Source organism: Coregonus lavaretus (genome assembly GCF_964263955.1).
Source record: "Coregonus lavaretus genome assembly, chromosome: 12".
NCBI lineage: Eukaryota > Metazoa > Chordata > Actinopteri > Salmoniformes > Salmonidae > Coregonus > Coregonus lavaretus.
The window spans coordinates 33,517,760-33,545,133 of record NC_139999.1 but is presented as its reverse complement, the minus strand read 5'-3'; the positions used below and the strand labels follow the sequence as shown (position 1 = coordinate 33,545,133).

At 40.3% G+C, this 27,374-nt stretch overlaps 2 protein-coding genes across 3 annotated transcripts; both read right to left on the bottom strand.

Annotated features, from left to right (window-relative positions):
- Window positions 1–2,489: 2,489 nt before the first annotated feature.
- Window positions 2,490–4,609, bottom strand: LOC311138937 (caveolin-3-like; the record flags this gene model as incomplete). Its single annotated transcript, XM_084173751.1, has 2 exons — window positions 2,490–2,831; window positions 4,493–4,609. The coding sequence occupies 2 exons, from the start codon at window positions 4,607–4,609 to the stop codon at window positions 2,490–2,492; spliced, it is 459 nt and encodes a 152-aa protein (XP_084029877.1).
- Window positions 4,610–20,980: 16,371 nt separating this feature from the next.
- Window positions 20,981–23,373, bottom strand: LOC311138215 (galactose-specific lectin nattectin-like). 2 transcript variants are annotated; one of them, XM_084172888.1, is made up of 6 exons: window positions 23,309–23,373; window positions 22,990–23,097; window positions 22,651–22,823; window positions 22,321–22,434; window positions 22,119–22,212; window positions 20,981–21,525 (listed from the first exon to the last, which is right to left on the bottom strand). In XM_084172888.1, exons 2-6 carry the CDS (start codon window positions 23,051–23,053, stop codon window positions 21,455–21,457), a joined length of 516 nt encoding a protein of 171 aa, XP_084029014.1. In that variant the 5' UTR covers window positions 23,054–23,097; window positions 23,309–23,373; the 3' UTR covers window positions 20,981–21,454. The 2 variants fall into 2 exon arrangements, with proteins under 2 accessions (XP_084029014.1, XP_084029015.1); XM_084172889.1 differs by having other exon boundaries at window positions 21,367–21,525; window positions 22,119–22,209.
- Between the last annotated feature and the right edge of the window lie 4,001 nt (window positions 23,374–27,374).

Genomic DNA, 27,374 nt, shown 5'->3' with positions numbered 1-27,374 from the left:
GTGTTCTCCTCACCATGGACTTAAAGGCCATTAACATAGGCCTCCCATTTCACAGACTCTGTGTCAATCAGTTCTGTAATGGTGGTTTGGGTTGTGAATACTGACCAATCCAGAGGGACATTTTTTATTAACTTTGTCAACCTGAAGGTAAAGCTACTCTCCTGTTACATTGTTTTGCACATATTTACATATTAGTTCACACACACAGTATGTTTCAACTATCCACTTTGTAAAATGTCCTAGCTTTATGACAACAGCGATATCTGTCAAGTTGTTAAAGCGGCAATCAGCAGTTGAAACAATGACAAAGAGTTCTGCCTGCCCCTGTTTCGGTAAAAAGCTGGGGAAACGTAATCACTCTCAAATTCATAGACAGAGCTATAGATGCAAGGTCTGATCATCTATGATATCAAAATTATAGTTTTTAGGCTATAAAGTGTTTGTTTACATTGACTTCGTTTACAAACATTGGAGGAAAACAACCTTATATTTTGCATTCTGATGGGGTACAACAGTTGATCTAAGCTCTTGAGGCATTTATAAGTTATATTTTTAAAGAATCAATGGGTACATATCATTCATTTATATAAAAAAAAATGGATGTAGCAAATGCAGATTGCCCCTTTAAGGCTAATTTACTTATTCTTACAGAAAGCAACTCAGCAAACTAGCCACAGTTTTCTCCTAGGATGAACACAAACATCCAAATGTACTTCTATGAAAATGGTGGTTTATTTTGTCACCAATTTCATTTTCTACATAATCTGACTGTACTTTTTGAGTCTTAGGCTGGCGTCTTCTATATTGCTAAATATGATTGATAAATGGATTGCACACACTCAGAACACTCCTCAGAACACTCCGAATTGGGGGAGCAACCTCATGAATCCTGCTTTGATCTATCTGGATTATTCAATGTATTTTAGAAACTATTGCATAAGGCAGAAGTTGGCTTCGCCTTTTACTGTAAATGTCTTGGTTTTCAACTTGTCCTTAAGGCTACTGAACATTTTGTAGAAAACATAATTGGCTTATTTGTATTTAGAGTGTTGTATTTTGGAAAAGTACATATGTATCTCTTATTTATTTGAAATAAATTGTACGTGTTCTATCAAGTGAGTCTGAATTGATTTTTTTGCATCAAATGGAGTTGAGGCTCATATGTTGAGCCTCTGTCACTCTAATGTAACCATTCAATTCTGTTAGAGGCTGATTCATGCACATACATTTCTTAGAAAGAAGGAGACAGTTAGAGCAATTCTACTTTTCTTGGTATGGTTTTCAGAACTGTCAATCACACTGACATGTCAGGATCAGACCAGTGGTTCGCAATTGGCTTTTCTATCCCTACCTTCCAATGAGCAGAACTGTTCTTGGTTCCACCTGGTGACAAAAAGAAGGAATGACAGGGGAATGGAGACCTTATGAACAGAGGTAGAGGCCAAGAGGATACTATAATGTACTAAGGGCACAGAATGTTTCAAGGCTCTTGTGAAATTTTTTGAAATAATAACAATAATCCCAAATAGTACTCTGGAAAATTTATAGCTGCTGATAGAGCAAATTCCCCACTCATAAGTCAATAACAGATAATTTGTACATCTCTTTCTCAATCAATACATACACAAATGCAATATTACCAATGTCGTATATCTTTAGTGAAATATTTAGCATACACTCTGATACCACTTACTTGGCTGAATTGTAGGACCTGCGAATAGAACATTCCACTTGTAATTTTAAAACCTGGGTCTCCTTTTTTCCTAACGTTCTTATAGTTTGCATACCCACACAGTCAAGTTATTGGAAGCTTATGTGAAAGAAATGTGAAGCAAAGTTGACAATTTAGGATGTGTTTAATCAAAATGATTCAGTAAATAAACAGCATCTTATTGATTCTGTGAAACGTGATATAATCTTGTTCAAGCACTACAATTCTCTTTTCCATTGCACAACTAATTTATCATCAGGCACAAAACATACACATACCCACACACATCTGACTGTTTAATATACTGTATATAAATTCAGAATTAGCCAATATAGTAGAGATTGTATACAGGCAGCATTGTCCTACGGGTGCTGCAATGCCGTTAGTGTCACTGGGGTGTTTATGTCATGTGACCGAGGTGCCACTGTCCTCAGCATCGCAAAATACATTCACTCTGGGACACAAGTCCTGCCCATGCCATGGCTGCCAGCCCTGTATTCCCTCAATGAACAGATAGCTCTCTGCCTTCCAACAGAGCCAGAGCTGTCACCCAACCATGCTGCAGCTGTCACAGAGCCTCTGGTGGCGCTGGTCGCTCTGAGCATGTCAGGACTCAAAGGGCTAAGACGGGCGAGGCCCTGGGCTTTGGGCTGGTTGAGGGTATTGGGGGGTGTCTTAGGAAATATGAGGACACCAGGACTGGTTATCTGGTCTGGCGGATAAAAAGGGTGCAGCGTTTCATCCAAACACGTGTAAACACTTCAGTAGGTGTGAGTGTCTAGACCTCTTTGCGCAGGGCCACTTTCACGCTGCTGAAGATCTTGCCCAGGGCTTCAAAGAAGGGGTCACAGAAGGTCTGGATGCAGAGGGAGTAGATGCGACTGATGCACTGGGACTCAATCAGGCAGCTCTTGATACAGGGCACCACAGCCCAGATGTGACAGAATGAGATGCAGGCAAAGAGGAAGCCCCAGAGCAGAGCCACAGGGATGCCGAAGATGGCTGAGAGGATGCGGTAGCACCAGTACTTGGAAACGGTGAAGGTAGTGTAGCTGAGCTTCCACACCCCATCCAGACTGTGTGTGCCGTCGGGCTCTGCGATCACATCCTCAAATTCCACCTGCAGGGAGGGAATACCATGGACAACGTTAGTGGAACCTCTCTGAGGAAAAAGTTGAGGGTTGTCTGAGTACCTAACACAAGAGCCATGATTCAATCAACGGCACGTTGTCATTCAAGCCCATTGCACTGCCGACAATATGCCTTTTAAAGGTAATTTTCGCAACATTCACGAAGCAGTCACAGTAAATGCTGCAGATGTCGGCTCAAGTGTAAATTCCCTTTTAAAGTCAAGAGCAATGCGCTTGGTGACAATGTGCTTGGTGACATAGCACCCTTGATTAAATCCCTTCACAGTTTCCTCACAAATCAATGTGATCGATGTGATATGTAAACATACATGTGTTATTGTGACTCAGCACCATGACTGTTATCATCACTAATGCCTGGGATACAGAGTAATGAAATAAACACAGCTATACTGAGGGACTATACCATGCTCACATCTGTTCTGTGTCCTAACATAGTCTTTGTTTATTTATGAGTGACGAGAATCCTGTCAACTTTCACCCTCTGGTTACTTTGCACTTATCTCAGTGCCAGTGTAGCTCAAAACTATGTCCCTCAGTTTTGCACTCTTGATGAATATGTATAGTCCGAACTTTTCTCAGATCACGTTTTGGATCAAGTTTCCGGAAACTCAGAGTTCCTTCATGTAAAATGCATGAGGCTCACGATGGCCCAGTTTGTAATTGCTTGTTGTATTCAGTATCCAACACCTGGTCCTTACAAAATCCTGGCTCACTGTTGCATAGACATCTGCAACTCAATCCTGAATGGTAATTCACTTGTCAGTGATCATGACAGGGGGATGTTACACGCAACAGATTCCTAACAAAGGTAAACCAATTTCCATAATTTGAATAATTATAAGAAGTTCTACTTCTGAATCACAGTCTATTCATTTTAACACACCTTTAAAATTGTAGACATGCTTTCCATACTTAGTATTTTAATATAACATTTCTTAGACAAGCTAAGTTTTAAATGAATGATTTGACAGCAGGAAAATGTCATTCTGTACAGTTTTTTAAAACTTCAAGTGCATACTGTAACATAAACTACTAAGATTGTGTAGATAACACTGAAATATAGAACGTGTTCCTCATAAATCCTATCATCTACTTAACATGTACAACACTTTTCACAATAAAATCCATAGAAGTAGTGCCCTTGGCCCTCACATATAAGAAATATGCTTAACATGACTGACTCAAGTAAATGAAAGTTTTGCCATACACCCTGTTTAGCCTAGCAGTATACTATCTCCTTCCATGCTCTCCTGAGCGCTGGGGAAATATAGCGCTGTGATTGCTACTAATATATGTAAACAGGAAAAACACAGGAAAAGCAGTGATAAAGATCCAAAAAGAAACAGCCTTAGAATTTCCCCTTCTGTCACACCCCTTTAGTCCCATTCCAGAAATAAACCCTGGGCGCCGTGCTGAGGCACAAGGCCTTGGGACTATTTTGGGACCTTCCTGGCAGCAACACAGCAACATAAATGTACTACAGTGTACTGTGTTGACTTTAAGTTTAGACTTTAGACTTAAATTTTAAACTAAGGTTTAAAACTTGTCTTTCCTTACTTTAGGAAAAAAGGAGTTAAACCTGTAGATTCAGTGTGTGTGTGAGTGGATGGCGTCATCATGGTTCACCTACCTTGATCACATCCTCATTGATAAATTTGGGGTCTCTGTTGATCAGGTCGATCTCCTTGGTGTGGCTGTCCTTCACGATCTTCTCCTCGTTGGTGTTGTACTGGTACTGGTCGGCCATGGTGGGGCCGTGGGCCTGGGTTGGGGCAGAGGCAGGGAGAGTAGTGGGGCGTGGAGGGCTGGGGCCGAGGACAGCGAGAGTGAACCCACAAAAGAAGACTGCAGGCAGCCCCCTCTGTCTCACTGATCCCCCCTCTCACTACTGTGACGATATGGCTGAAATGCCAGTGGACAGCTGCTGCAGACGTCCTGCTGGAAATGGGGACCTAACCCCCCACCCCCCACACACACCACACAACACATCACACACACATCATAGCTCACAAAGAGCAAAAGTATGTCTTAAAGGGGACCCCAGAGCCGTGTCAAATTTCACACTGGGCTGTGGGGTCAGCCGGGTAGGGTTTACATGGTGGCATGATGCAGTGAGGACTCTCCTACTCCTGCTCCCACTAACACCAACAGTTCACTACAGTACGATCCACACTGACCCAAAACTTCCAGAAAGGAAGAATGTAGGTCTTTGTCATAAACAGTAATCCACTATATACGGTTCGATTCCCACGGGGGGGGCAGTATAAAAAAAGATGTATTCACTAACTGTAAGTCGCTCTGGATAAGAGCGTCTGCTAAATGACTAAAATGTAATGTAATGTATGCTTAGTTAGCAAAGTACAGATGTAGGATCTTAATTTGATCACCCTGTTGCAGGAAATTTCCTGCACAGCAGAAAACAAAAACTTGTAGTGTACTCTAGATTTAAAAAGGCTTCTAAAGTTTGTAATTTCCACTTTAACATTTCAGACTTGATTTACCCTAATGCAACATTTGTGACTCATGTCAGAAAACTAGGCGCATGTTGCACGTCACTACTTCACAGGAGAGGCATTTGAACGTAAACTTTTTTTTAAATCAAATTTTTTTTTGGCAGAAATGCCTTCTGGAACATGTGGACTTTCATGTGCCTTAATAACAAATGTGTATGTCATCTGTAAATACGAATAAAATGGTTAAATTACGAGCCTAGTTGGTTTAACCATGGAAAAAGACAGGAACCTTCCTGCTAGCCATGTAGTCCCGTGTAGCTCAGTTGGTAGAGCATGGCACTTGCAATGCCAGGGTTGTGGATTCGTTTCCCACGGGGGGCCAGTATGGAGAAAAAATATATATATAATAATGTATGCAGTCGCTCTGGATAAGAGTGTCTGCTAAATGACTAAAATGTAAATGTAGCCATGATTGGCTGAGATAATGGATGAGCTGGACATGCCGAGAGATGAGTTCGGATTGGTCTGACATGTAGCTCGCTTCTGTCTATAACATAAGCTGGTCAGTATGTGTAGGTACTCCTTCCTAACATGGGTTTTTTTTTTTTTTTTTATATCACGTAGTAGAACTGCAAAAGTGTTCCTCTCCACTTTCTGGAGGACCAAGTTTTGAAATCAGCGGAATGCCCGGTGGAATAATGCAGAGGGAGTCGAAAAGAGAACACACAGAAGGCTGTTGTATAAAATACCTGTCTCCAGATTACATCTTCAAACTAAGGGCAACCATGGCATCCGTGACAGAGAGGGAAAAGTGTCCATCCATGTATACGGGTAAGATAGTCAAGCTAGCTACATTTTCAGATATTATACGTTTCTAATTTTGTCAGAAAGTCGTTTTCATTTCAAGTTAAAGCGTACTGTAAGCTAGCTAGCTAATGTCAGCTGGCTGGCTCGCTAGCTAACGTTACATGTATAATCTGTGTAGTAATATTATTCGTATCTCAGAGATATTTGCATTGCTAGTTATAGCCTAATGTTAGCTAGCTAGTTAACATTGAACCTGGTTGGTTAGCTCCCTGCAGATTCATGCAGGGTAGTAACGTTATGAGTTGGGATTATGGTTCATTGTTTAGCTAGCTAGCTAGCTAACTAGCTAGCTACATGTCTAAACAAAAGACTCCACTATGCAAGTAACCATTTCACTACACCTGTATCCTGTGCACGTGACAAATAAACGTTGATTTTATTTGATATAGTATGTGTTTCCCAGAGAAAGTAATGTGAAGAACATGACCTGTACCAAATTCAAATTAGGATATAACGTTACGCCAATGAGACAGTGTCTCCGGAAGGCTGCCCTGATATTATTTAGTCACACTCACAACCGTAACTTACGGCGTAAGCTATTTTCCATTAACTTGTAAATAATGATCTTGTTGTGAGTTTATTTCCCTGTAATAATGAAGACAAATGAGCTAAAGTGAAGACGTTGTCAGCTATATATATATATATAAAATGTTTTAAAAAAATATGATATGGTCATTATTTGAACTGGCTAGCCAGCTAACTTAACATTAGCTAGTTAGCTAACAAGCTAGAACACAAACCAAAACATTGTTTAGAAAGTTGCTTTTAGTTGCCTGGTTTGCTAGATTGACATATACTACATTATTTTTTAAACGGGTGGGTTTATTGGTGTTAAAATACACTAGTTATGCTATTTTGGACCACCAGGCTGCTGATGTCATGCAGCCTGTAGTTTTTGTGTTTATACTTTTTCATAACGACAACAACAAGTTTGATGTCGGACGACAATAGAATGTTCATGATGTCACTGCGACAACTGTCAATAGACGTAGTATAAACCAGCGTTTAGTCTTGAAATCTTTGGCTGTTTAGTACATGGCCTCACATGTGAATCCTTAAAGAGATGGGTGGAGCTAAGGCTCAAGAGGGTGTGAACGATGCTGAATGGGTGCAGACAACAAAGAGCTCTCCAGTAGGCTTACCAAAACATTCAAGAGCCATTTTCTCAAAAATGAGGTTACAAGTTTATCAACTTTCAAAGCAGAATTACTTTCCCATTGTTCCTCAACTGTAGTGTATGATATACCATTTTCTAGCTCTGAGTCTCTACTTTTATCCAATGAAAAAAACACAATTTCAAATGTTGCTATATAAGACCGAATTGAGCCAGTCGGTCACATTTATCAACCCCTACAAAAATGTCCATTGATTATAATCCACACAATAATTCACATTTCCTGTTGCAGCAGGATTATTATCCGTCTGTGAGAAAATTATCAAATGAAGATCCTACATCTGTATAAGTGAATGTGTATATTTTTTTCTAAATGAGTGACAACTGATAAAGGGATTAAGTAAAGGATGAGAAGGTTCATACATTGGATTTTCCAGATCTGTCGTCATTCACATTGTTGTTTTCATTCTCCATTTCTTTGAGGGAAGTAATGGAAAGGTAACAGAGGCCAAAAGTCATTGAATGTTATTTAACTGTGTAACCCTCTGGTCACTAGCACAGGGTTCATGTTGTAATCCTAGCTCGGTGTCTTCATCTCTTCCCTTCATTCATAAAAGGGGAACGTGATCCTCTCTCTGTATCCTTACTGGTCATTGAAGTAGAACTCGTCCACCTCTACTCATCCATATATTGATGAAAGCACAAGTGATACTGCAGGTCAGCAGGTGTTGATGCATACTTCTGTTAAAGATTAGGAAAATGCATTTCACGTGCAGTTTTGTAATGCAGTTTTGTAATGGAATAACTTTTAATAAGCAATGGACGATGTGCGTAAGGGACAGATCGACATTTACTTGGGGGGGGGGGGGGGGGGGGGGGGTCCAACATTTTTTGGGGGATTTGTGCAGGGTTGGGTGTTTTCTTGGGGGGCACAGGGGAGGGCAGTGCATTTTTCCCTGGATTACATTCACTCTTCTGCTCGTATTTTCCCTATAAACAATGGTTTGACTTACTTTTGATATTACCCTAATGAAGTTTACAAACATTTGTGAAGGTTTGGTATGGTGTGGCTATTATTACGCTTTAGCTACTGCAGGCCTATAATATGAAGGCAGTATGCCCCGGCGCTCATATTGACTCCGACAGTTGAATTTGAGGTGAGAATGACTGTTTCAGGCCTACCAGAATGACTCCTATAATCTAACAATATAATGCTTATCTTTATACAAAACATTCTGATCTAAAATTTATGAATTACCCTCTTTCTGTAAGTCTATATGTAGTGGGTAGTAATATTTGACATGTGTATATACAGTGTATATGATATTATACCTCACATGTGACTCATAATAAGACTAAGCAATTAGCCTATTAAACTTTATATCTGACTCCATTAAGATAATTAGCAATATGCAAGAGACTACAATTGAACCATGTGCAATCAAGTATTATGCGTTTAGCTGGCTAAGATCAAGGAATGGTCATGAGAAGTGAATATCATAGCAAGTATTATTTAATACCTTTGTCAAATGAATTGGTTCAAGGCAAAGCTTAAGTTACAAGGCAATGCTTAAATTAACAATTCATTATTTTAGGCAAATAGATTCTAAGGTTAACTTACAAGGAAAAGCATGGACAAAGAGATGCTTACTAGGCCAGAGGCCTAGAAGCCTAGGAAATGAGAATTGATCATACAACCTTCCTCCATGGACTGGACACAGGATAAGAGAGAGAACAAGGCATTTAATTCCATTTATAACATCTGAAGGTGTAATCTTTCAACCCAAAACCAACTACCTTTGACCAATCAAACGATACCAAGTTTACAGTGTAACCTGACCAGAAAGGCCCAATCTCCACAGGGTGTCAAAAAGCATCTAAAAGCTTGTGTGGGGGATGCGACCAATGTAAATGAGACAGAATTCCTGAGAGGACAATAAAACCTCTTTGAGAGTAATTTAGAGTTCACCCTGTATAGATACAAGTTACCACAGAGATAATACATCCATAAAGATAGTGTCGTATCGAGTAAATGCTGGCAATTATTGCTGATGAACAAAGGAGTCCGCTCATACTGAACCTGGATCATAAGATTTATTCATATCACAAGCTTTCAGCATAAGTTACAGACCCGCGGTGTCTGGAGAAGCACCGTCCCAAATTAATCTGAATGCTTCTGCCCGCTCTTTGTCTAGCCCATCCTTATAAACAATGGCAATAAATGGGTTGCTCCCTTTTTCGTCCAATCACCTATCCCCCCTGGGGCGTCACCCTACAACTGCTACATTTGAACTAAGATAAACAACATTCCATAATCCTAATACACTACAATAGCATCAGAGTTATCCTCAGTGAACAAGTTGTAGATATCTATCAAACATGGATACTATATCATTATTCTATCACTCATTCAATAGTGTCCTCTGGAGACTGTAACATATATACATTTTGTCCCCTCAGAGGGGGAAGGGCTGATTAATCCTTTGGCATTGACCTTTGTCTTCCTTGTTCTACTGGACCATTTGCCATGCAACTCCAGGTGTCAAAGAGCACATAAATTAGGGCTGAGCCTACATATACTGTATCTGTATAACAGACGTAGTAGCCATTTGACATAAAGTAATGCATGTACAGTTGAAGTCGGAAGTTTAAATACACCTTAGCCAAATACATTTAAACTCAGTTTTTCACAATTCCTGACATTTAATCCTAGTAAATATTCCCTGTCTTAGGTCAGTTAGGATCACCACTATATTTTAAGAATGGGACATGTCAGAATAATAGTAGAGCGAATGATTTATTTCAGCTTTTATTTCTTTCATCACATTCCCAGTGGGTCAGAAGTTTACATACACTCAATTAGTATTTGGTAGCATTGCCTTTAAATTGTTTAACTTGGGTCAAACGTTTCAGGTAGCCTTCCACAAGCTTCCCACAATAAGTTGGGTGAATTTTGGCCCATTCCTCCTGACAGAGCTGGTGTAACTGAGTCAGGTTTGTAGGCCTTCAGTTCTGCCCACAAATGTTCTATAGGATTGAGGTCAGGGCTTTGTGATGGCCACTCCAATACCTTGAATTTGTTGTCCTTAAGCCATTTTGCCACAACTTTGGAAGTATGCTTGGGGTCATTGTCCATTTGGAAGACCCATTTGCGACCAAGCTTTAACTTCCTGACTGATGTCTTGAGATGTTGTTTCAATATATCCACATAATTTTCCTCATGATGCCATCTATTTTGTGAAGTGCACCAGTCCCTCCTGCAGCAAAGCACCTCCACAGCATGATGCTTCCACCCCCGTGCTTCACGGTTGGGATGGTGTTCTTCGGCTTGCAAGCCACCCCTTTTATCCTCCAAATATAACGATGGTGATTATGGCCAAACAGTTCTATTTTTGTTTCATCAGACCAGAGGCCATTTCTCCAAAAAGTACGATCTTTGTCCCCATGTGCAGTTCCAAACCATAGTCAGGCTTTTTTATGGCGGTTTTGGAGCAGTGGCTTCTTCCTTGCTGAGCGGCCTTTCAGGTTATGTCGATATAGGACTCGTTTTACTGTGGATATAGATACTTTTGACCTGTTTCCTCCAGCATCTTCACAACGTCCTTTGCTGTTGTGTTGGGATTGATTTGCACTTTTCGCACCAAAGTACGTTCATCTCTAGGAGACAGAACACGTCTCCTTCCTGAGCGGTATGACGGCTGCGTGGTCCCATGGTGTTTATACTTGCGTACTATTGTTTGTACAGATGAACGTGGTACCTTCAGGCATTTGGAAATTGCTCCCAAGGATGAACCAGACTTGTGGAGGTCTACATTTCTTGACTGATTTCTTTTGATTTTCCCATGATGTCAAGCAAAGAGGCACTGAGTTTGAAGGTAGGCCTTGAAATACATCCACAGGTACACCTCCAATTGACTCAAATTATGTCAATTAGCCTATCAGAAGCTTCTAAAGCCATGACATCATTTTCTGGAATTTTCCAAGCTGTTTAAAGGCACAGTCAACTTAGTGTATGTAAACTTCTGACCCACTGGAATTGTGATACAGTGAATTATAAGTTAAATAATCTGTCTTTAAACAATTGTTGGAAAAATTACTTGTGTCATGCACAAAGTAGATGTCCTAACCGACTTGCCAAAACTATAGTTTGTTAACAAGAAATGGTTGAAAAAGTGGTTGAAAAACGAGTTATAATGACTCCAACCTAAGTGTATGTAAACTTCAGATTTCAACTTTATGTGTCGTAGCATGCCACTGGCATATATCTTTCTCTCTGGGGTTAGGCCTAAGCTTCATACAGTGGACACCCAAGCCTTTGCATTGTTCTGCATATGCTATACATCGAAACACAAGGAATAGTGTTTTTGTAATTTGTTATAGGCTGTTTTTAAGGACACTTAAACGTGGCTCATTTCGCCAACAGCCCTTGTTTATTGGTGGCTCTGGCTGCGCCAGGTTGAATCTGAATGCATATGAATGTCCATAAATGTTCCCTGTCATGATGTCCGGCGCCAAATTTTCCTAAAGGAAATTCTGAAATGGCATATTGTTTTTATGAAGATTTTACAATATTCACATGAAAATCTGTTGCCAATTGGATGGAAAGCTAGCTATAGACACCCTAAAGACTCTGGCAAGTGCACTAGTCAACGTTTCAATTCATTGCATTCATCGCAGTTGGTGATCCAATTCATCCCAAAGGTGTTCGATGGGGTTGAGGTCAGGGCTCTGTGCAGGCCAGTCAAGTTCTTCCACACCGATATCGACAAACCATTTCTGTATGGACCTCGCTTCATGCACGGGGGCATTGTCATGCTGAAACAGGCCTTCCCCAAACTGTTGCCACAAAGTTGGAAGCACAGAATCGTCTAGAATGTCGTTGTATGCTGTAGCATTACGATTTCCCTTCACTGGAACTAAGAGGCCTAGGCCAAACCATGAAAAACAGCCCAAGACCATTATTCCTCCTCCACTAAACTTTACAGTTGGCACTATGCATTCAGGTAGGTAGCGTTCTCCTGGCATCCGCCAAACCCAGATTCATCCGTGGGACTGCCAGATGGTGAAGCGTGATCCATCACTCCAGAGAACGCGTTTCCACTGCTCCGGAGTCCAATGGCGGCAAGCTTTACACCACTCCAGCCGACGCTTGGCATTGCGCATGATGATCTTCGGCTTGTATGCGGCTGCTCGGCCATGGAAACCCATTTCATGATGCTCCCGACTAACAGTTATTGTGCTGACGTTGCTTCCAGAGGCAGTTTGGAACTCGGTAGTGAGTGTTGCAACCGAGGACAGACACATTTTACTCGCTACGCGTTTCAGCACTCGGCGGCCCCGTTCTCTCAGCTTGTGTGGCCTACCACTTTCCGGCTGAGCCGTTGTTGTTCCGAGATATTTCCACTTCACAATAACAGCACTTACAGTTGACTGAGGCAGCTCTATCAGGGCAGAAATTTGACGAACTGACTTGTTGGAAAGGTGGCATCCTATGACGGTGCCACGTTGAAAGTCACTGAGCTCTTCAGTAAGGCCATTCTACTGCTAATGTTTGTCTATGGAGTTTGCATGGCTGTGTGCTCGATTTTATACACCTGTCAGCAACGGGTCTGGCTGAAATTGCCGAATCCACTAAGTTGAAGGGGTGTCCACATACTTTTGTATATATAGTGTAGCTTTCTGAGGTGCTCATTTTCAGTCATCATTAAAGCTGTCTCCCACTGTGATAAAATGTATTTTATAAAGAATCCTGTACAGCTTTATATTGATAAACTGCCGCTGACACTGCAAATGTTACAGTTAAGAAGCTGTCAGTGAAATAATAAAACTTCCTTTATATCTGTTAACAAATTATAATAGTCTGTACAGCAAGCAATTAGAATTGAAAAAATAAAAAATAAATGTTTTATGAGTCAACCCTCACTGGTGGTAGAATACTGTGTACTGTGTGTCACTCTCTCAATAAGTCCACTATAACGTATTTAAATAATAATAATAATATGCCATTTAGCAGACGCTTTTATCCAAAGCGACTTACAGTCATGCGTGCATACATTTTTGTGTATGGGTGGTCCCGGGGATCGAACCCACTACCTTTGCGTTTCAAGCGCCGTGCTCTACCAGCTGAGCTACAGAGGACCACACTTGACCTACAGCATATTGCTGGACCAGCACATTGCAGTGAGTTAGTGCCAATGCATCTAGGCAAAGACTAGTTACTGTTACACTGTATAATAATGTTCACGAATTTGATCAATAAAATATTAATAGATAATGCACATAATCCTTATAAAAGTGCTGCTGGTTGAGGTGACCCTATTGAATGATTTTGTTTATTTTACAGTGGTATAAGTTTATCATGCTGAGACAGGATGATGCTGAAAGTTCTTCTTCAAAGAAATAAACAAGGAAGCACTGAGGGATGTACAGGACACAATAATTCCACCAATTCATTAGATATTCAAGAAATAATGGATATAGGCTATTTCCCCTGTTAGTGTAAGTATTGAGAATGACTGTATGTGTTCGTAAATATATCCTTTGTTTTAAAATGGGATTGTAAGGGAATCAAATGTTATTTTATTTTGGATTTTTTTGGTACATACCTAAATGGTTGATACTGAACCTTAACGATAGCTTCCAGAATACTACTGATGTAGGATCTTAATTTGAGCCAGTTTGCTACAGCAGGAAAATTATCCTGAAGCAACAGGAAATGTGAATTATTATGTGGATTATAATTAATGCCATTTTTTTTGTAGGGGTTCATACATTTTTTGTTAGGGCTAATCAAGTTTGACATTTTAAAGTGGAAATTACAAACTTTAGAAGCCTTTTCAAACCTCGCATGCATGATAAGTTTGCATTTCCTCATCAATAAAATAATGATCAAATTAAGATCCCACATCTGTATAGTGACAATTCCATTGCCAAACCAGACAATCATTTTCAACAAAAGAAGGCCACCCAAAATATAATTGAATTAACTATCATTATGTATGTACAGGTAACTGCCAAAATAAAGGAAACACCAACATAAAGTGTCTCAACAGGGTGTTGGACCAGCATGAGCCACCATGATCTTCAATGCACCTTGGCATCCCTATTGGAGGGATGTGACATCATTCTTCCACGAGAATTTACATCAGTCGGTGTTTTGTTGATGGTGGTGGAAAAAGCTGTCTCAGGCACCGCTCCCGAATCTCCAATAAGTGTTCAATTGCGTTGAGATCTGTTGACTGAGACGGCCATGGCATATGGTTGACATCGTTTTCATGTTCATCAAACCATTTAGTGACCACTCGTGCCCTGTGGATGGGGGCATTGTCATCTCTTGCAGAGAGTTTTGGCAGAGGCAATGATACTGGAACAGCTCATGTCATCAAAGCCTGCTTCACCTGTAGAGGAGAATATCCTTGTGGTACAGGTACAGCTGTTTACCCTTCACTGAAAGGGGCCAATGAAAATGACAGAATTGTCTCATTCTGTATTTAACCAGAGCTCCTCTACAGCTATAAACCCACGATGGAGTGAATTGAAGAGGGCACGACAAAGCCTATTCCCCCTCAGGAGACTGAAAAGATTTGGCATGGGTCCTCAGATCCTCAAAAAATTCTACAGCTGCACCATCGAGAGCATCCTGACTGGTTGCATCACCGCCTGGTATGGCAACTGCTTGGCCTCCGACCGCAAGGCACTACAGAGGGTAGTGCGTACGGCCCAGTACATCACTCGGGCCAAGCTTCCTGCCATCCAGGACCTCTATACCAGGCGGTGTCAGACGAAGGCCCTCAAAATTGTCAAAGACTCCAGCCACCCTAGTCATAGACTGTTCTCTCTGCTACCGCACGGCAAGCGGTACCGGAGTGCCAAGTCTAGGTCCAAAAGACTTCTCAACAGCTTCTACCCCCAAGCCATAAGACTCCTGAACAGCTAATCATGGCTACCCGGACTATTTGCACTGCCCCCCCACCCCATCCTTTTACGCTGCTGCTACTCTGATAATTATTTATGCATAGTCACTTTAACTCTGCCCACATGTACATATTACTTAAACTACCTCAACTAGCCGGTGCCCCCGCACATTGACTCTGCACTGGTACCCCCCTGTATATACAGCCTCCCTACTGTTATTTTATTTTACTTCTGCTCTTTTTTTCTCAACACTTTTTTTGTTGTTGTTTTATTTTTACTTTTTTGTTAAAAATAAATGCACTGTTGGTTAAGGGCTGTAAGTAAGCATTTCACTGTAATTTCTGCACCTGTTGTATTCGGCGCATGTGGCCAATAAAATTTGATTTGATTTGACAGTCAATTGCACTCCTGCTCACCCAACACCTACAGATCACTTAGATCCTTATACTTGGGGTTACAGAAAGGTTGTACAGCATATTTGTCCAGACAGTTGTGAGTTTGTGATACTGACCATTGATTTTCAGCAGTGCCAAGCAGTCCTCACTCTGTCCACTCATGTTACGCTGAGAACCTCTCATCCAGTTCTTCTGGGGAAATCTAGACTGCCAGGGAGAAAAGGGAAAAGTCAACGTCAGCATCTACTTGGTGTTCAGTAGTAGCTGAGGTTCTTGACAACAAATCTTCCACCTCACGTACCATCACTCTAAATGGGATGCACGTCAGTAAACATCAGTCATGACACTTACCTTTGCCTCGGACCATGTCTTCAAACTCTTTGTACTGTCGCACCTTACCAGACTTGCATGGATAGTTATGTAATATTACACAGAATGAACAGTAGACTAAGAGACCAAATATGACCACTAGTGTCCCCGAAAACATGCTGGCTACCCTCTTCACTGAAACGATTTGTATATAGTCATTTCTTCTAAGTTAAAAACGTATAATTTTATCTGCCTTAATAAACAAATGTAGGAAGATACATTGAATAATTTTCAAAGACGATAACGAACAATAAAGATACAGTAATGATGTTCGAAATACAAGGAACTAAAGTCATAGCAACCAATGTCCTTAACCGACCTTTGATCAGATCCAGATAAGGTTCTAAAGTTAAGCAACCCTGTGATGTTGACATGCACACTGTGACTATTGGAAATGTAAAGTTCAACCCTTGGCACAATTTACACATTTGTTGCCTTATATGGAATTTAGATGCTTGACTGTAACCTTTTTTTCCACTGATCTACTACAAAACCTAGACTATTTCGCAATTGTATATTTTTCTCCCACTGATCATACTTCCTAATTTCAAGGTGAAGAATAGAATATGAATATATAGAAATAAATACAAATGTTTTGATTTACTAGCTACCATGAGTAAGCAGATTTGACACTGAACAAAAATATAAACGCAACATGTAAAGTGAAATAAAAGATCCCTGAAATGTTCCTCTCAAATTTTGTGCAAAAATTTGTTCACATCCCTATTAGTGAGCATTTTTCCTTAGCCAAGATAATCCATCCACCTGATAGGTTTGGCATATCAAGAAGCTGATTAAACAGCTTAATCATTACACAGGTGCACCTTGTGCTGGGGACAATAAAAGGCCACTCTAAAATGTGCAGTTCTGTCACACAACACAATGCCACAGATGTCTCAAGTTTTAAGAGAGCGTGCAATTGACATGCTGACTGCAGGAATGTCCATCAGAGCTGTTGCCAGAAAACTGAATGTTCATTTCTCTACCAGAATCCGCCTCCAACATTGTTTTAGAGAATTTGACAGTACGTTCAACCGGCCTCACAACCGCAGACCACGTGTATGGCGTTGTCTGGGCGAGCAGTTTGCCGATGTCAATGTTGTGAACAGAGTTCCCCATGGTGGTGGTGGGGTTATGTTATGGGAAAGCATAAGCTACAGACAACAAACACAATTGCATTTTATTGATGGCAATTTGAATGCACAGAGATACCGTGACGAGATCCTGAGGCCCATTTTCGTGCCCTTCATCCACCGCCATCACCTCATGTTTCAGCATGATAATGCACGGCAGTATGTTGCAAGAAAATGTCCCAGTTCATCCATGGCCTGCATATTGACCAGACATGTCACCCATTGAGCATGTTTGGGATGCTCTGGATCGATGTGTATGACAGTGTGTTCCAGTTTCCGCCAATATCCAGTAACTTTGCACAGACATTAAAGAGGAGTGGGACAACATTCCACAGGCCACAATCAACAGCCTGATCAAGTCTATGAGAAGGAGATGTGTCGAACTGCATGAGGCAAATGGTGGTCACACCAGATACTGACTGGTTTACTGATCCATGCCCCTACCTTAAAAAAAAAAGGTATCTGTGACCAACAGATGCATATCTTGCATTTATATTTTGTTCAGTATACAGTGGCTTGCTAAAGTATTCACCCCCCTTTGCATTTTTCCTATTTTGTTGCCTTACAACCTGGAATTAAAATTGATTTCTGGGGGGTTTGTATCATTTGATTTACACAACATGCCTACCACTTTGAAGATGCAAAATATTGTTTGGGATGAAACAAACAAGAAATAATACAAAAAACAGAAAACTTGAGCGTGCATAACTATTCAGCTGCAAGTCTCTTGGGGTATGTCTCTATAAGCTTGGCACATCTAGCCACTGGGATTTTTGCACATTCTTCAAGGCAAAACTGCTCCAGCTCCTTCAAGTTGGATGGGTTCCGCTGGTGTACAGCAATCTTTAAGCCATACCACAGATTCTCAATTGGATTGAGGTCTGGGCTTTGACTAGGCCATTCCAAGACATTTAAATGTTTCCCATTAAACCATTTGAGTGTTGCTTTAGCAGTATGCTTAGGGTCATTATCCTGCTGGAAGGTGAACCTCCGTCCCAGTATCAAATCTCTGGAAGACTGAAACGGGTTTCCCTCAAGAATTTCCCTGTATTTAGCGCCATCCATCATTCCTTCAATTCAGTCCAGTTTCCAAGTCCCTGCCGATGAAAAACATCCCCACAGTATGATGCTGCCACCACCATGCTTCACTGTGGGGATGATGATCTCGGGGTGATGAGAGGTGTTGGGTTTGTGCCAGACATAGTGCTTTCCTTGATGGCCAAAAAGCTCAATTTTAGTCTCATCTGACCAGAGTATCTTCTTCCATATGTTAGGGGAGTCTCCCACATGCCTTTTGGCGAACACCAAACATTTGCTTATTTTTTTCTTTAATCAATGGGTTTTTTTCTGGCCACTCTTCCGTAAAGCCCAGCTCTGTGTAGTGTACGGTTTAAGTGGTCCTACGGACAGATACTCCAATCTCCGCTTTGCAGCTCCTTCAGGGTTATCTTTGGTCTCTTTGTTGCCTCTCTGATGAATGCCCTCCTTGCCTGGTCCGTGAGTTTTGGTGGGCGGCCCTCTCTTGGCAGGTTTGTTGTGGTGCCATATTCTTTCCATTTTTTTTATAATGGATTTAATGGTGCTCCGTGGGATGTTCAATGTTTCAGATATTTTTTTATAACCCAACCCTGATCTGTACTTCTCCACAACTTTGTCCCTGACCTGTTTGGAGAGCTCCTTGGTCTTCATGGTGTCGCTTGTTTGGTGGTGCCCCTTGCTTAGTTGTGTTGCAGACCATGGGGCCTTTCAGAACAGGTGTATACATACTGAGATCATGTGACAGATCATGTGACACCTAGATTGCACACAGGTGGACTTTATTTAACAAATGATGTGACTTCTGAAGGTAATTGGTTGCACCAGATCTTATTTAGGGGCTTCATAGCAAAGGGGGTGAATACATATGCACGCACCACTTTTCCGTTATTTATATTTTAGAATTTTTTGAAACATGTAATTTTTTTCATTTCACTACACCAATTTGGTCTATTTTGTGTATGTCCATTACATGAAATCCAAATAAAACTCAATTTAAATTACAGGTTTTAATGCAACAAAATAGGAAAAACGGCAAGGGGGATGAATACTTTTGCAAGACACTGTATTTACCACAACCGGTATGTCCCATAGTGGACCAAAAATAATGGTGGTCCCTTTCACATGCACATTATGTTGAGACGATGACATCATTGCACAAAAAATAATTTCAACTGGGATCTATCATGATTTACAGCATCAGAACTCGTCCACCTCTACTCATCCATGTATTGATGAAAGCACAGGTGATACTGTAGGTCAGCAGGTATTGATGCATACCTACATTAAAGATTTATGTGCATTTTTTGTAATGGAGTTTTGTAATGGAATTATTTTAAAAAAAGCAATGGACAATATGCGTAAGGTCATTGAACTGAACATTATACAATGTCAAAGGAGTTTCAGCTAGCCCTATAGGCCAACCTGGACTATAGGCCAATCCGGGACACTCAAATTAGTATACGTTATTTTATGTTTGGTATATATCAATTTGTGGATGTACATCATCCATTTCGTATGATATGTTAAGAATTACAATTTGTATGATATGTTACAAATAACAATTCATGTGATATGTTATGAATTGCAATTTGTACGATATGTTACGAATTTACAATATTCGTTACGAATTCCAATTTGTTGTGGTTAACTTTAGCTAGATGGCTAGGTGGCTAATGCTAACGTTAACTAGATGGCTAACATTAGCTGGGCAAGGTGTTAGGGGTTAAGGTTAGGGTTTAGGTTAAGGGTAGAGTTAGGAGTTAGGTTAAAGGGTTAAGGTTAAGGGGAGGGGTGGGTTGGCTAACATTCTAAGTAGTTGCAAAGTAGTTAAAAAGTAATAAGTAGTTGCAAAATTGCTAATTCGCTAAAACGCTAAGGTTGTCCATGATGAGATTCAAACATGCAACAAATCAGTACGTAGGTGAATGCTATCATTAAAATGTAACTCTACAACATTACAATACATATATCATCAGGCCTTACGTTGATGGCCTAATTTTACCTTACCTGAGGTTACCCTACCTGCTTTACAGGCCACATCAGGCCTGCAAGTCACAATATGCTGGCTTGCAAAGTGAAGTGTAATTCCTATTTGAATCCAGCCAAAGTTAGGACATCCAACAGTTGGAATTTTTATTCACCTGTAACCTGCATTTGGAATGACTGTCAGGGTTAGGAAAGTTGATAAGAAGACTACCTAAACCATTTAAACTGGAAAAACCATTTCAGTAACAGGTGCAATAAATCTAACTAATTGATTGGATTAGTTACATTTTATTTATTTATTTATCTGTGTGTAGCATAAGATTAATCAATCAATCAATCAATGTACATGCAAACACACAGATATTAAAAACAATCATAAAAAATATGATAAGGATGGCCATGGTTTTGATGGGACTGTTTTACTCTCCGAAGTGTAAAATAACAACTCTGGTTATTAACATCAACACTGGGGGTTTCTTTTACACTCTTACAGAGTGAATTTAACTCCTGGATCAACACTAGAAATTTTACACTGTAAAATCAACACTGGCCACTTTGCTCTGTGGTTGTAGAATACAGTGCAGTGTCACTATCTCAATAGGTCCACTATAAAGTATTTAATTGACCTACAGCATATTGCTGGACCAGCACATTGCAGTGATTTAGTGCCAATGCATCTAGTCAAATACTAGTTACTGTAACACTTTATAATAATGTTCACAAATATGATCAATAAAAGATGAATAGATAGTGCACATACTATTTATAAAAGTGCTGCTGGTTGAGGTGACCCTATTGTTTGATGTTGTTTATTTCACAGTGGTATAAGTTGATCATGCTGAGACAGGGTGATGCTGAATGTTTTTATTCAAAAAGATATGCAAGGAAGCACTGAGGGATGTACATGACATAACAATTCCACCAATTCAATAGATATTCCAGATATAATGGATATAGCCTATTTCCCCTTTTAGAGTAAGTATTGAGAATAACTGTATGGGAATGTAAGGGAATCAAACATTTTTTGTCATTACCTACATGTTTGGTACTGTATCTTAAAGATAGCTTCAAAAATACTATAGTGACAATTCCATTGCAAAACCAGACTATTACTTTCAATAGAAAAAAGGCCACCTAAAATACAATTGAATCAATGTATCATTATGTATGATTCTGTAGCCATTACATCACTTTTCATGATATTGTCTCTAAGTATTAGACAAAGTCAATTCAGAACAATGTGGTGCGATAGGAGAAAAAGATCATCAGAGAGTATTGGCAAAATCCACTCTCTGTTTGGCCTTACACTACGAAATAAGACGTTTATATCTCGCAGAGGGTGAAGGCGGTGTTGTCCTGACTGGAACAGCTGATATCATCAAAACCTGTTCTATCTGTAGAGGAGAATGTCTTTTTTGAGTCTCAGGGTAAGGCAGAACAGAAGAAGAGTGACCATGGAAAACAGGTACGGCTGTTTACCATTCACTGAATGGGACTGATGAAAATGACTGAACTTTCTCATTCTGTATTTAACCAGAGGAGCTCGTCTACAGCTATTAAAACCCACTATGGAGTGAATGGAGATTGCACTCCTGCTCACCCAACACCTACATACAACTTAGGGCTGGATTCTATCCGTATCGCGGAAGTATCGCGGAACATGCGATTTAAAATGTAATGGTGATTTCCGATTGAGACGACATATGCAGCATTTACCGTGAATGCATTCTCCGCGAACGCGGGAACATTGAGTTTAAATTTAAATCGAGCTAAAACACAGATGTTCCGCGGTACTTCTGCAATACAGATTGAATCCAGCCCTTAGATCATTATACTTGGGGTTCCACAAAGGTTGTACAGCACATTTGTCCAGACAGTTGTGGCACAACTATATGAATACAGTTAATATGTGGTCCCTATAAAAGTCCTTGTACCGGACCCCTATTGTTTAGTGTTACCAAAGCAAGAATATGTTTGCAATACTGACCATCAAATTTCACCAATGACAAGCAGCCCTCATGCTTTCCATTCTGGTCACGCACAGAGCCTGTCAACCAGTACTTCTGCTGAATTCCAGACTGCTAGGGAGAAAAGGGAAAAGTCAACGTCAGTATTTACTTAGTAGTCAGTGGTAACCAAAATAAATATTAAATGAGAGTACTTTGGGGATGAGGAACAGGTTGTTTTACCTCATGGCTCCCCTCAACCCAGGTGTATCCATCTTCTACCAGGGAAAGAGCATACTCGTACACGTTACTGTCTGTGATAGAAGCAAGGGATCCACCTCTTTGACGGCATGCATTCTGTACGAGGAAGCAAGAGCATGTCATTGACTTTATTATTATCCTTATTAATTCATTATCTTTCTTTTTATCATCCATAAAGCTCAAGTGATATAGGCGTTCCATCTCATTCATATTCATATATTGAGGATGAACAATACAATTAACTATATTCCACCTCACGTACCATCACTCTAAATGGGATGCATGTCAGTAAACATCAGTCATGACACTTACATTTGCCGCCGACCATGATTTCAAACTGTTGTCGAAACGGTAGCAAGTGCTCCAGTAACGGCTGGGTCGAGAAAACCCAGGTGGACACTGGTACGGATCTGGCAATGGTTCAGATCTTCTTGCAAATCTCTCCACTTGTCGGGATAATCTGTGATACCATGGTCGAGAAGTCCCTGAGAAGACAGATATTTCAGATCCCTGCGAGCTGTATGTTCCATGCATAATTACAACAATTACAGATTAAACCAAACAAAAAAATCCTGAGAGTAAATTATGGAAAAACGTTTTTATGTATCTGGAGTGGAGATGGGATTGAGCTCAAGCATGGCTGGCACTCACCAGTCACCTCGGTCCCCAGGAAGGTGAGGACACAGAGAAGAACAGACACAGTCATGACTCCCATGATGACCTGGACAATGGTGGTGCTCTGGTGGTCTCGCTGCAGTTCTTTTCATGTACAGGGTTATAACAACACAGTGTGTTACTCAGAAAATATATCACGGATTTATGCACAATTAAAATCAGTCCATACAAAATATATGCATTATAATTTAACTTCTACATTGTTTTGAGAGCGACAGGTAGAAATCAATTGTATCTTTTTGTGGCATACATAGCCTTGTTATGAGTAAAACACCAAAATCTTAAAGGTCCTTACCAAAGTCAGCAGAGAGAAGCTGACCTCTGCCTTCCTAGAAGAGTCTTCAGAAAGTTCAGGTGTCTTCTCAGTCAAAATGTAAGGCCTTATAAACAGAGATTTTGAGAAGTTCTGCTCGAGATATCATCTGCAAGTCATGTCATGTCATGCTTGTGTTCATTTCCATCAGTATTTGCAACACTAATCAGTCACTGGGATCTGTAACGTCATTGTGTGCAATGTGAGATTACTGTTTAGAATGCAATGTTTAGAATGCAACTTATTACTTGACTGAACCAAGCATTTTGTATCTATATTGTATTATAATCCTGCATAAATTATCTCTGCTTCATATGACAATTATGGGGTTTAATGGGTGCATATGAGAGATGCTACATTGTTAATATACAGTATATGCCATTATATTATATAAACTGAACAAAAATATAAACGCAACATACAATCATTTCAAAGATTTTACTGAGTTACAGTTCATATAAGGAAATCCGTCAATTGAAATAAATAAATAATGCCCTAATCTATGGATTTCACATGACTGGGAATACAGATATGTATCTGTTGGTCACAGATACCTTTAAAAATATGGTAGGGGCATGGATCAGAAAACCAGTTAGTATCTGGTGTAACCACCATTTGCCTCATGCAGCACGACACATCTCCTTCGCATCAGGCTGTTGATTGTGGCCTGTGGATTGCACGCTCCCTCAAAACTTGAGACATCTGTGGCATTGTGTTGTGTGACAAAACTGCACATTTTAGAGTGCCCATTTATTGTCCCCAGCGTGTTTAATCAGCTTCTTGATATGCCACACCTGTCAGGTGGATGGATTATTCTAGCAAAGGAGAAATGGTCACTAACAGGGATGTTAACAAATTTGTGCACAACATTTCAGAGAAATAAGCTTTTTGTGCGCATGGAACATTTCTGGGATCTTTTATTTCAGCTCATGAAACATGGGACCAACACTTTACATGTTGCGTTTATATTTTTGTTTAGTGAATATTATATATACACTACCATTCAAAAGTTTGGGGTCACTTAGAAATGTCCTTGTTTTCGAAAGAAAAGCAATTAGTTTGTCCATTACAATAACATAAAATTGATCAGAAATACAGTGTAGGCATTGTTAATGTTGTAAATGGCTATTGTAGATGGAAACGGACGATTGTTAATGGAATATCTGCATAGGCATACAGAGGCCCATTATCAGCAACCATCAGTCCTGTGTTCCAATGGCACGTTGTGTTTGCTAATCCAAGTTTATCATTTAAAAAGGCTAATTGATCATTAGAAAACCCTTTTGCAATTATATTAGCACAGCTGAAAACTGTTGTGCTGATTAAAGAAGCAATAAAACTGGCCTTCTTGAGACTAGTTGAGCATCTGGAGCATTAGCAATTGTGGGTTCGATTACAGGCAACAAAGAACTTTCTCCTGAAACTCGTCAGTCTATTCTTGTTCTGAGAAATGAAGGCTATTCCATGCGAGAAATTGCCAAGAAACTGAAGATCTTGTACAACGCTGTGTACTACTCCCTTCACAGAACAGCGCAAACTGGCTCTAACCAGAATAGAAAGAGGAGTGGGAGGCCCCGGTGCACAACTGAGCAAGAGGACAAATACAACGTCAACAGTGACGAGGCGACTCCGGGATGCTGACCTTCTAGGCAGAGTTGCAAAGAAAAAGTCCAGTGTCTGTGTTCTTTTTCCCATCTTTTATTTTTATTGGCCAGTCTGAGATATGGCTTTTTTTTTCAACTCTGCATAAAAGGTCAGCATCATGGAGTCGCCTCTTCACTGTACTTTTGGGTACCTTGTTAACAATACAACATGAAATCAATTTCTTAAACATTGCTGCGTTTCGGAAACGGCAAAGAAAATGTGTAATCTGCTTGGCACATTAAAGTGACTTACCTTAGAGATCAAGAAGTCAGCTAATTTCCACTCCATTCATATGCAAATCCTTTTGATTCGTACACTGGCTTGTCTGGTTGTCATGTTTTTGTTTTAACCTGCCTTTCCCTTACAGTGAGGGAAAAAAGTATTTGATCCCCTGCTGATTTTGTATGTTTGCCCACTGACAAAGAAATTATCAATCTATAATTTTAATGGTAGGTTTATTTGAACAGTGAGAGACACAATAACAACAACAAAAATCCAGAAAAACGCATGTCAAAAATGTTATAAATTGATTTGCATTTTAATGAGGGAAATAAGTATTTGACCCCCTCTCAATCAGAAAGATTTCTGGCTCCAAGGTGTCCTTTATACAGGTAACGAGCTGAGATTAGGAACACACTCTTAAAGGGAGTGCTCCTAATCTCAGTTTGTTGCCTGTATAAAAGACACCTGTCCACAGAAGCAATCAGTCAATCAGATTCCAAACTCTCCACCATGGCCAAGACCAAAGAGCTCTCCAAGGATGTCAGGGACAAGATTGTAGACCTACACAAGGCTGGAATGGGTTACAAGACCATCGCCAAGCAGCTTGGTGAGAAGGTGACAACAGTTGGTGCGATTATTCGCAAATGGAAGAAACACAAAATAACTGTCAATCTCCCTCGGCCTGGGGCTCCATGCAAGATCTCACCTCGTGGAGTTGCAATGATCATGAGAACGGTGAGGAATCAGCCCAGAACTACACGGGAGGATCTTGTCAATGATCTCAAGGCGGCTGGGACCATAGTCACCAAGAAAACAATTGGTAACACACTACACCGTGAAGGACTGAAATCCTGCAGCGCCCGCAAGAAAGCACATATACATGCCCGTCTGAAGTCTGCCAATGAACATCTGAATGATTCAGAGGAGAACTGGGTGAAAGTTTTGTGGTCAGATAAGACCAAAATCGAGCTCTTTGGCATCAACTCAACTCGCCGTGTTTGGAAGAGGAGGAATGCTGCCTATGACCCCAAGAACACCATCCCCACCGGAAAACATGGAGGTGGAAACATTATGCTTTGGGGGTGTTTTTTTGCTAAGGGGACAGGACAACTTCACCGCATCAAAGGGACGATGGACGGGGCCATGTACCGTCAAATCTTGGGTGAGAACCTCCTTCCTTCAGCCAGGGCATTGAAAATGGGTCGTGGATGGGTATTCCAGCATGACAATGACCCAAAACACACGGCCAAGGCAACAAAAGAGTGGCTCAAGAAGAAGCACATTAAGGTCCTGGAGTGGCCTAGCCAGTCTCCAGACCTTAATCCCATAGTAAATCTGTGGAGGGAGCTGAAGGTTTGAGTTGCCAAATGTCAGCCTCGAAACCTTAATGACTTGGAGAAGATCTGCAAAGAGGAGTGGAACAAAATCCCTCCTGAGATGTGTGCAAACCTGGTGGCCAACTACAAGAAACGTCTGACGTCTGTGATTGCCAATAAGGGTTTTGCCACCAAGTACTAAGTCATGTTTTGCAGAGGGGTCAAATACTTATTTCCCTCATTAAAATGCAAATCAATTTATAACATTTTTGACATGCGTTTTTCTGGATTTTTTTGTTGTTGTTCTGTCTCTCACTGTTCAAATAAACCTACCATTAAAAGTATAGACTGATCATGTCTTTGTCAGTGGGCAAACGTAAAAAATCAGCAGGGGATCAAATACTTTTTTCCCTCACCGTATCTACACGGAAATAATATAATTTCAGTAGTCCTCTATTATGATTACATTTTTCTATCTCGCATAGTATACAGCCTTGTGGTTGAATATATATGTATCTATTGTAGGTCCTAGGATACAACAATGAATAATGCGGAACAAATAAATACCATCAAAGGATACCTTACAACTTAAAATAATGAACAACTTGTGAAACAGCTGTGAAAACCAACCTGGCAATATTTAAGATTTTAATACATAAACTTTTATAGTTTTTGGTACAGTTGTGTAATTAATTAATTTTTCACAGATTTGTTGTACACTCACATGAAAATCATAGACTAAAATACTGAATTCTGTTGTGTGGAATATAGAGGAGGTGGTTGCTCTGTGGGTGGGAGGTTCTGCCTGTCACTTGCCTCACATTTTGTTGCGTTATATGGAATTTAAATGCATGACTGTAACTTTT

Bases quoted from the DNA above. Each gene is read 5' to 3' on its own strand.
- LOC311138215 (XM_084172888.1), bottom strand. From the start codon at position 23,053: ATGGGAGTCATGACTGTGTCTGTTCTTCTCTGTGTCCTCACCTTCCTG. The intron at 22,213-22,320 runs GTAAAACAACCT...TTTTCTCCCTAG, and splicing joins GGGTTGAGGGGAGCCATGAG to CAGTCTGGAATTCAGCAGAA. The intron at 21,526-22,118 runs GTCAGTATTGCA...TCTCCTCTACAG, and splicing joins GTCATTGGTGAAATTTGATG to ATAGAACAGGTTTTGATGAT.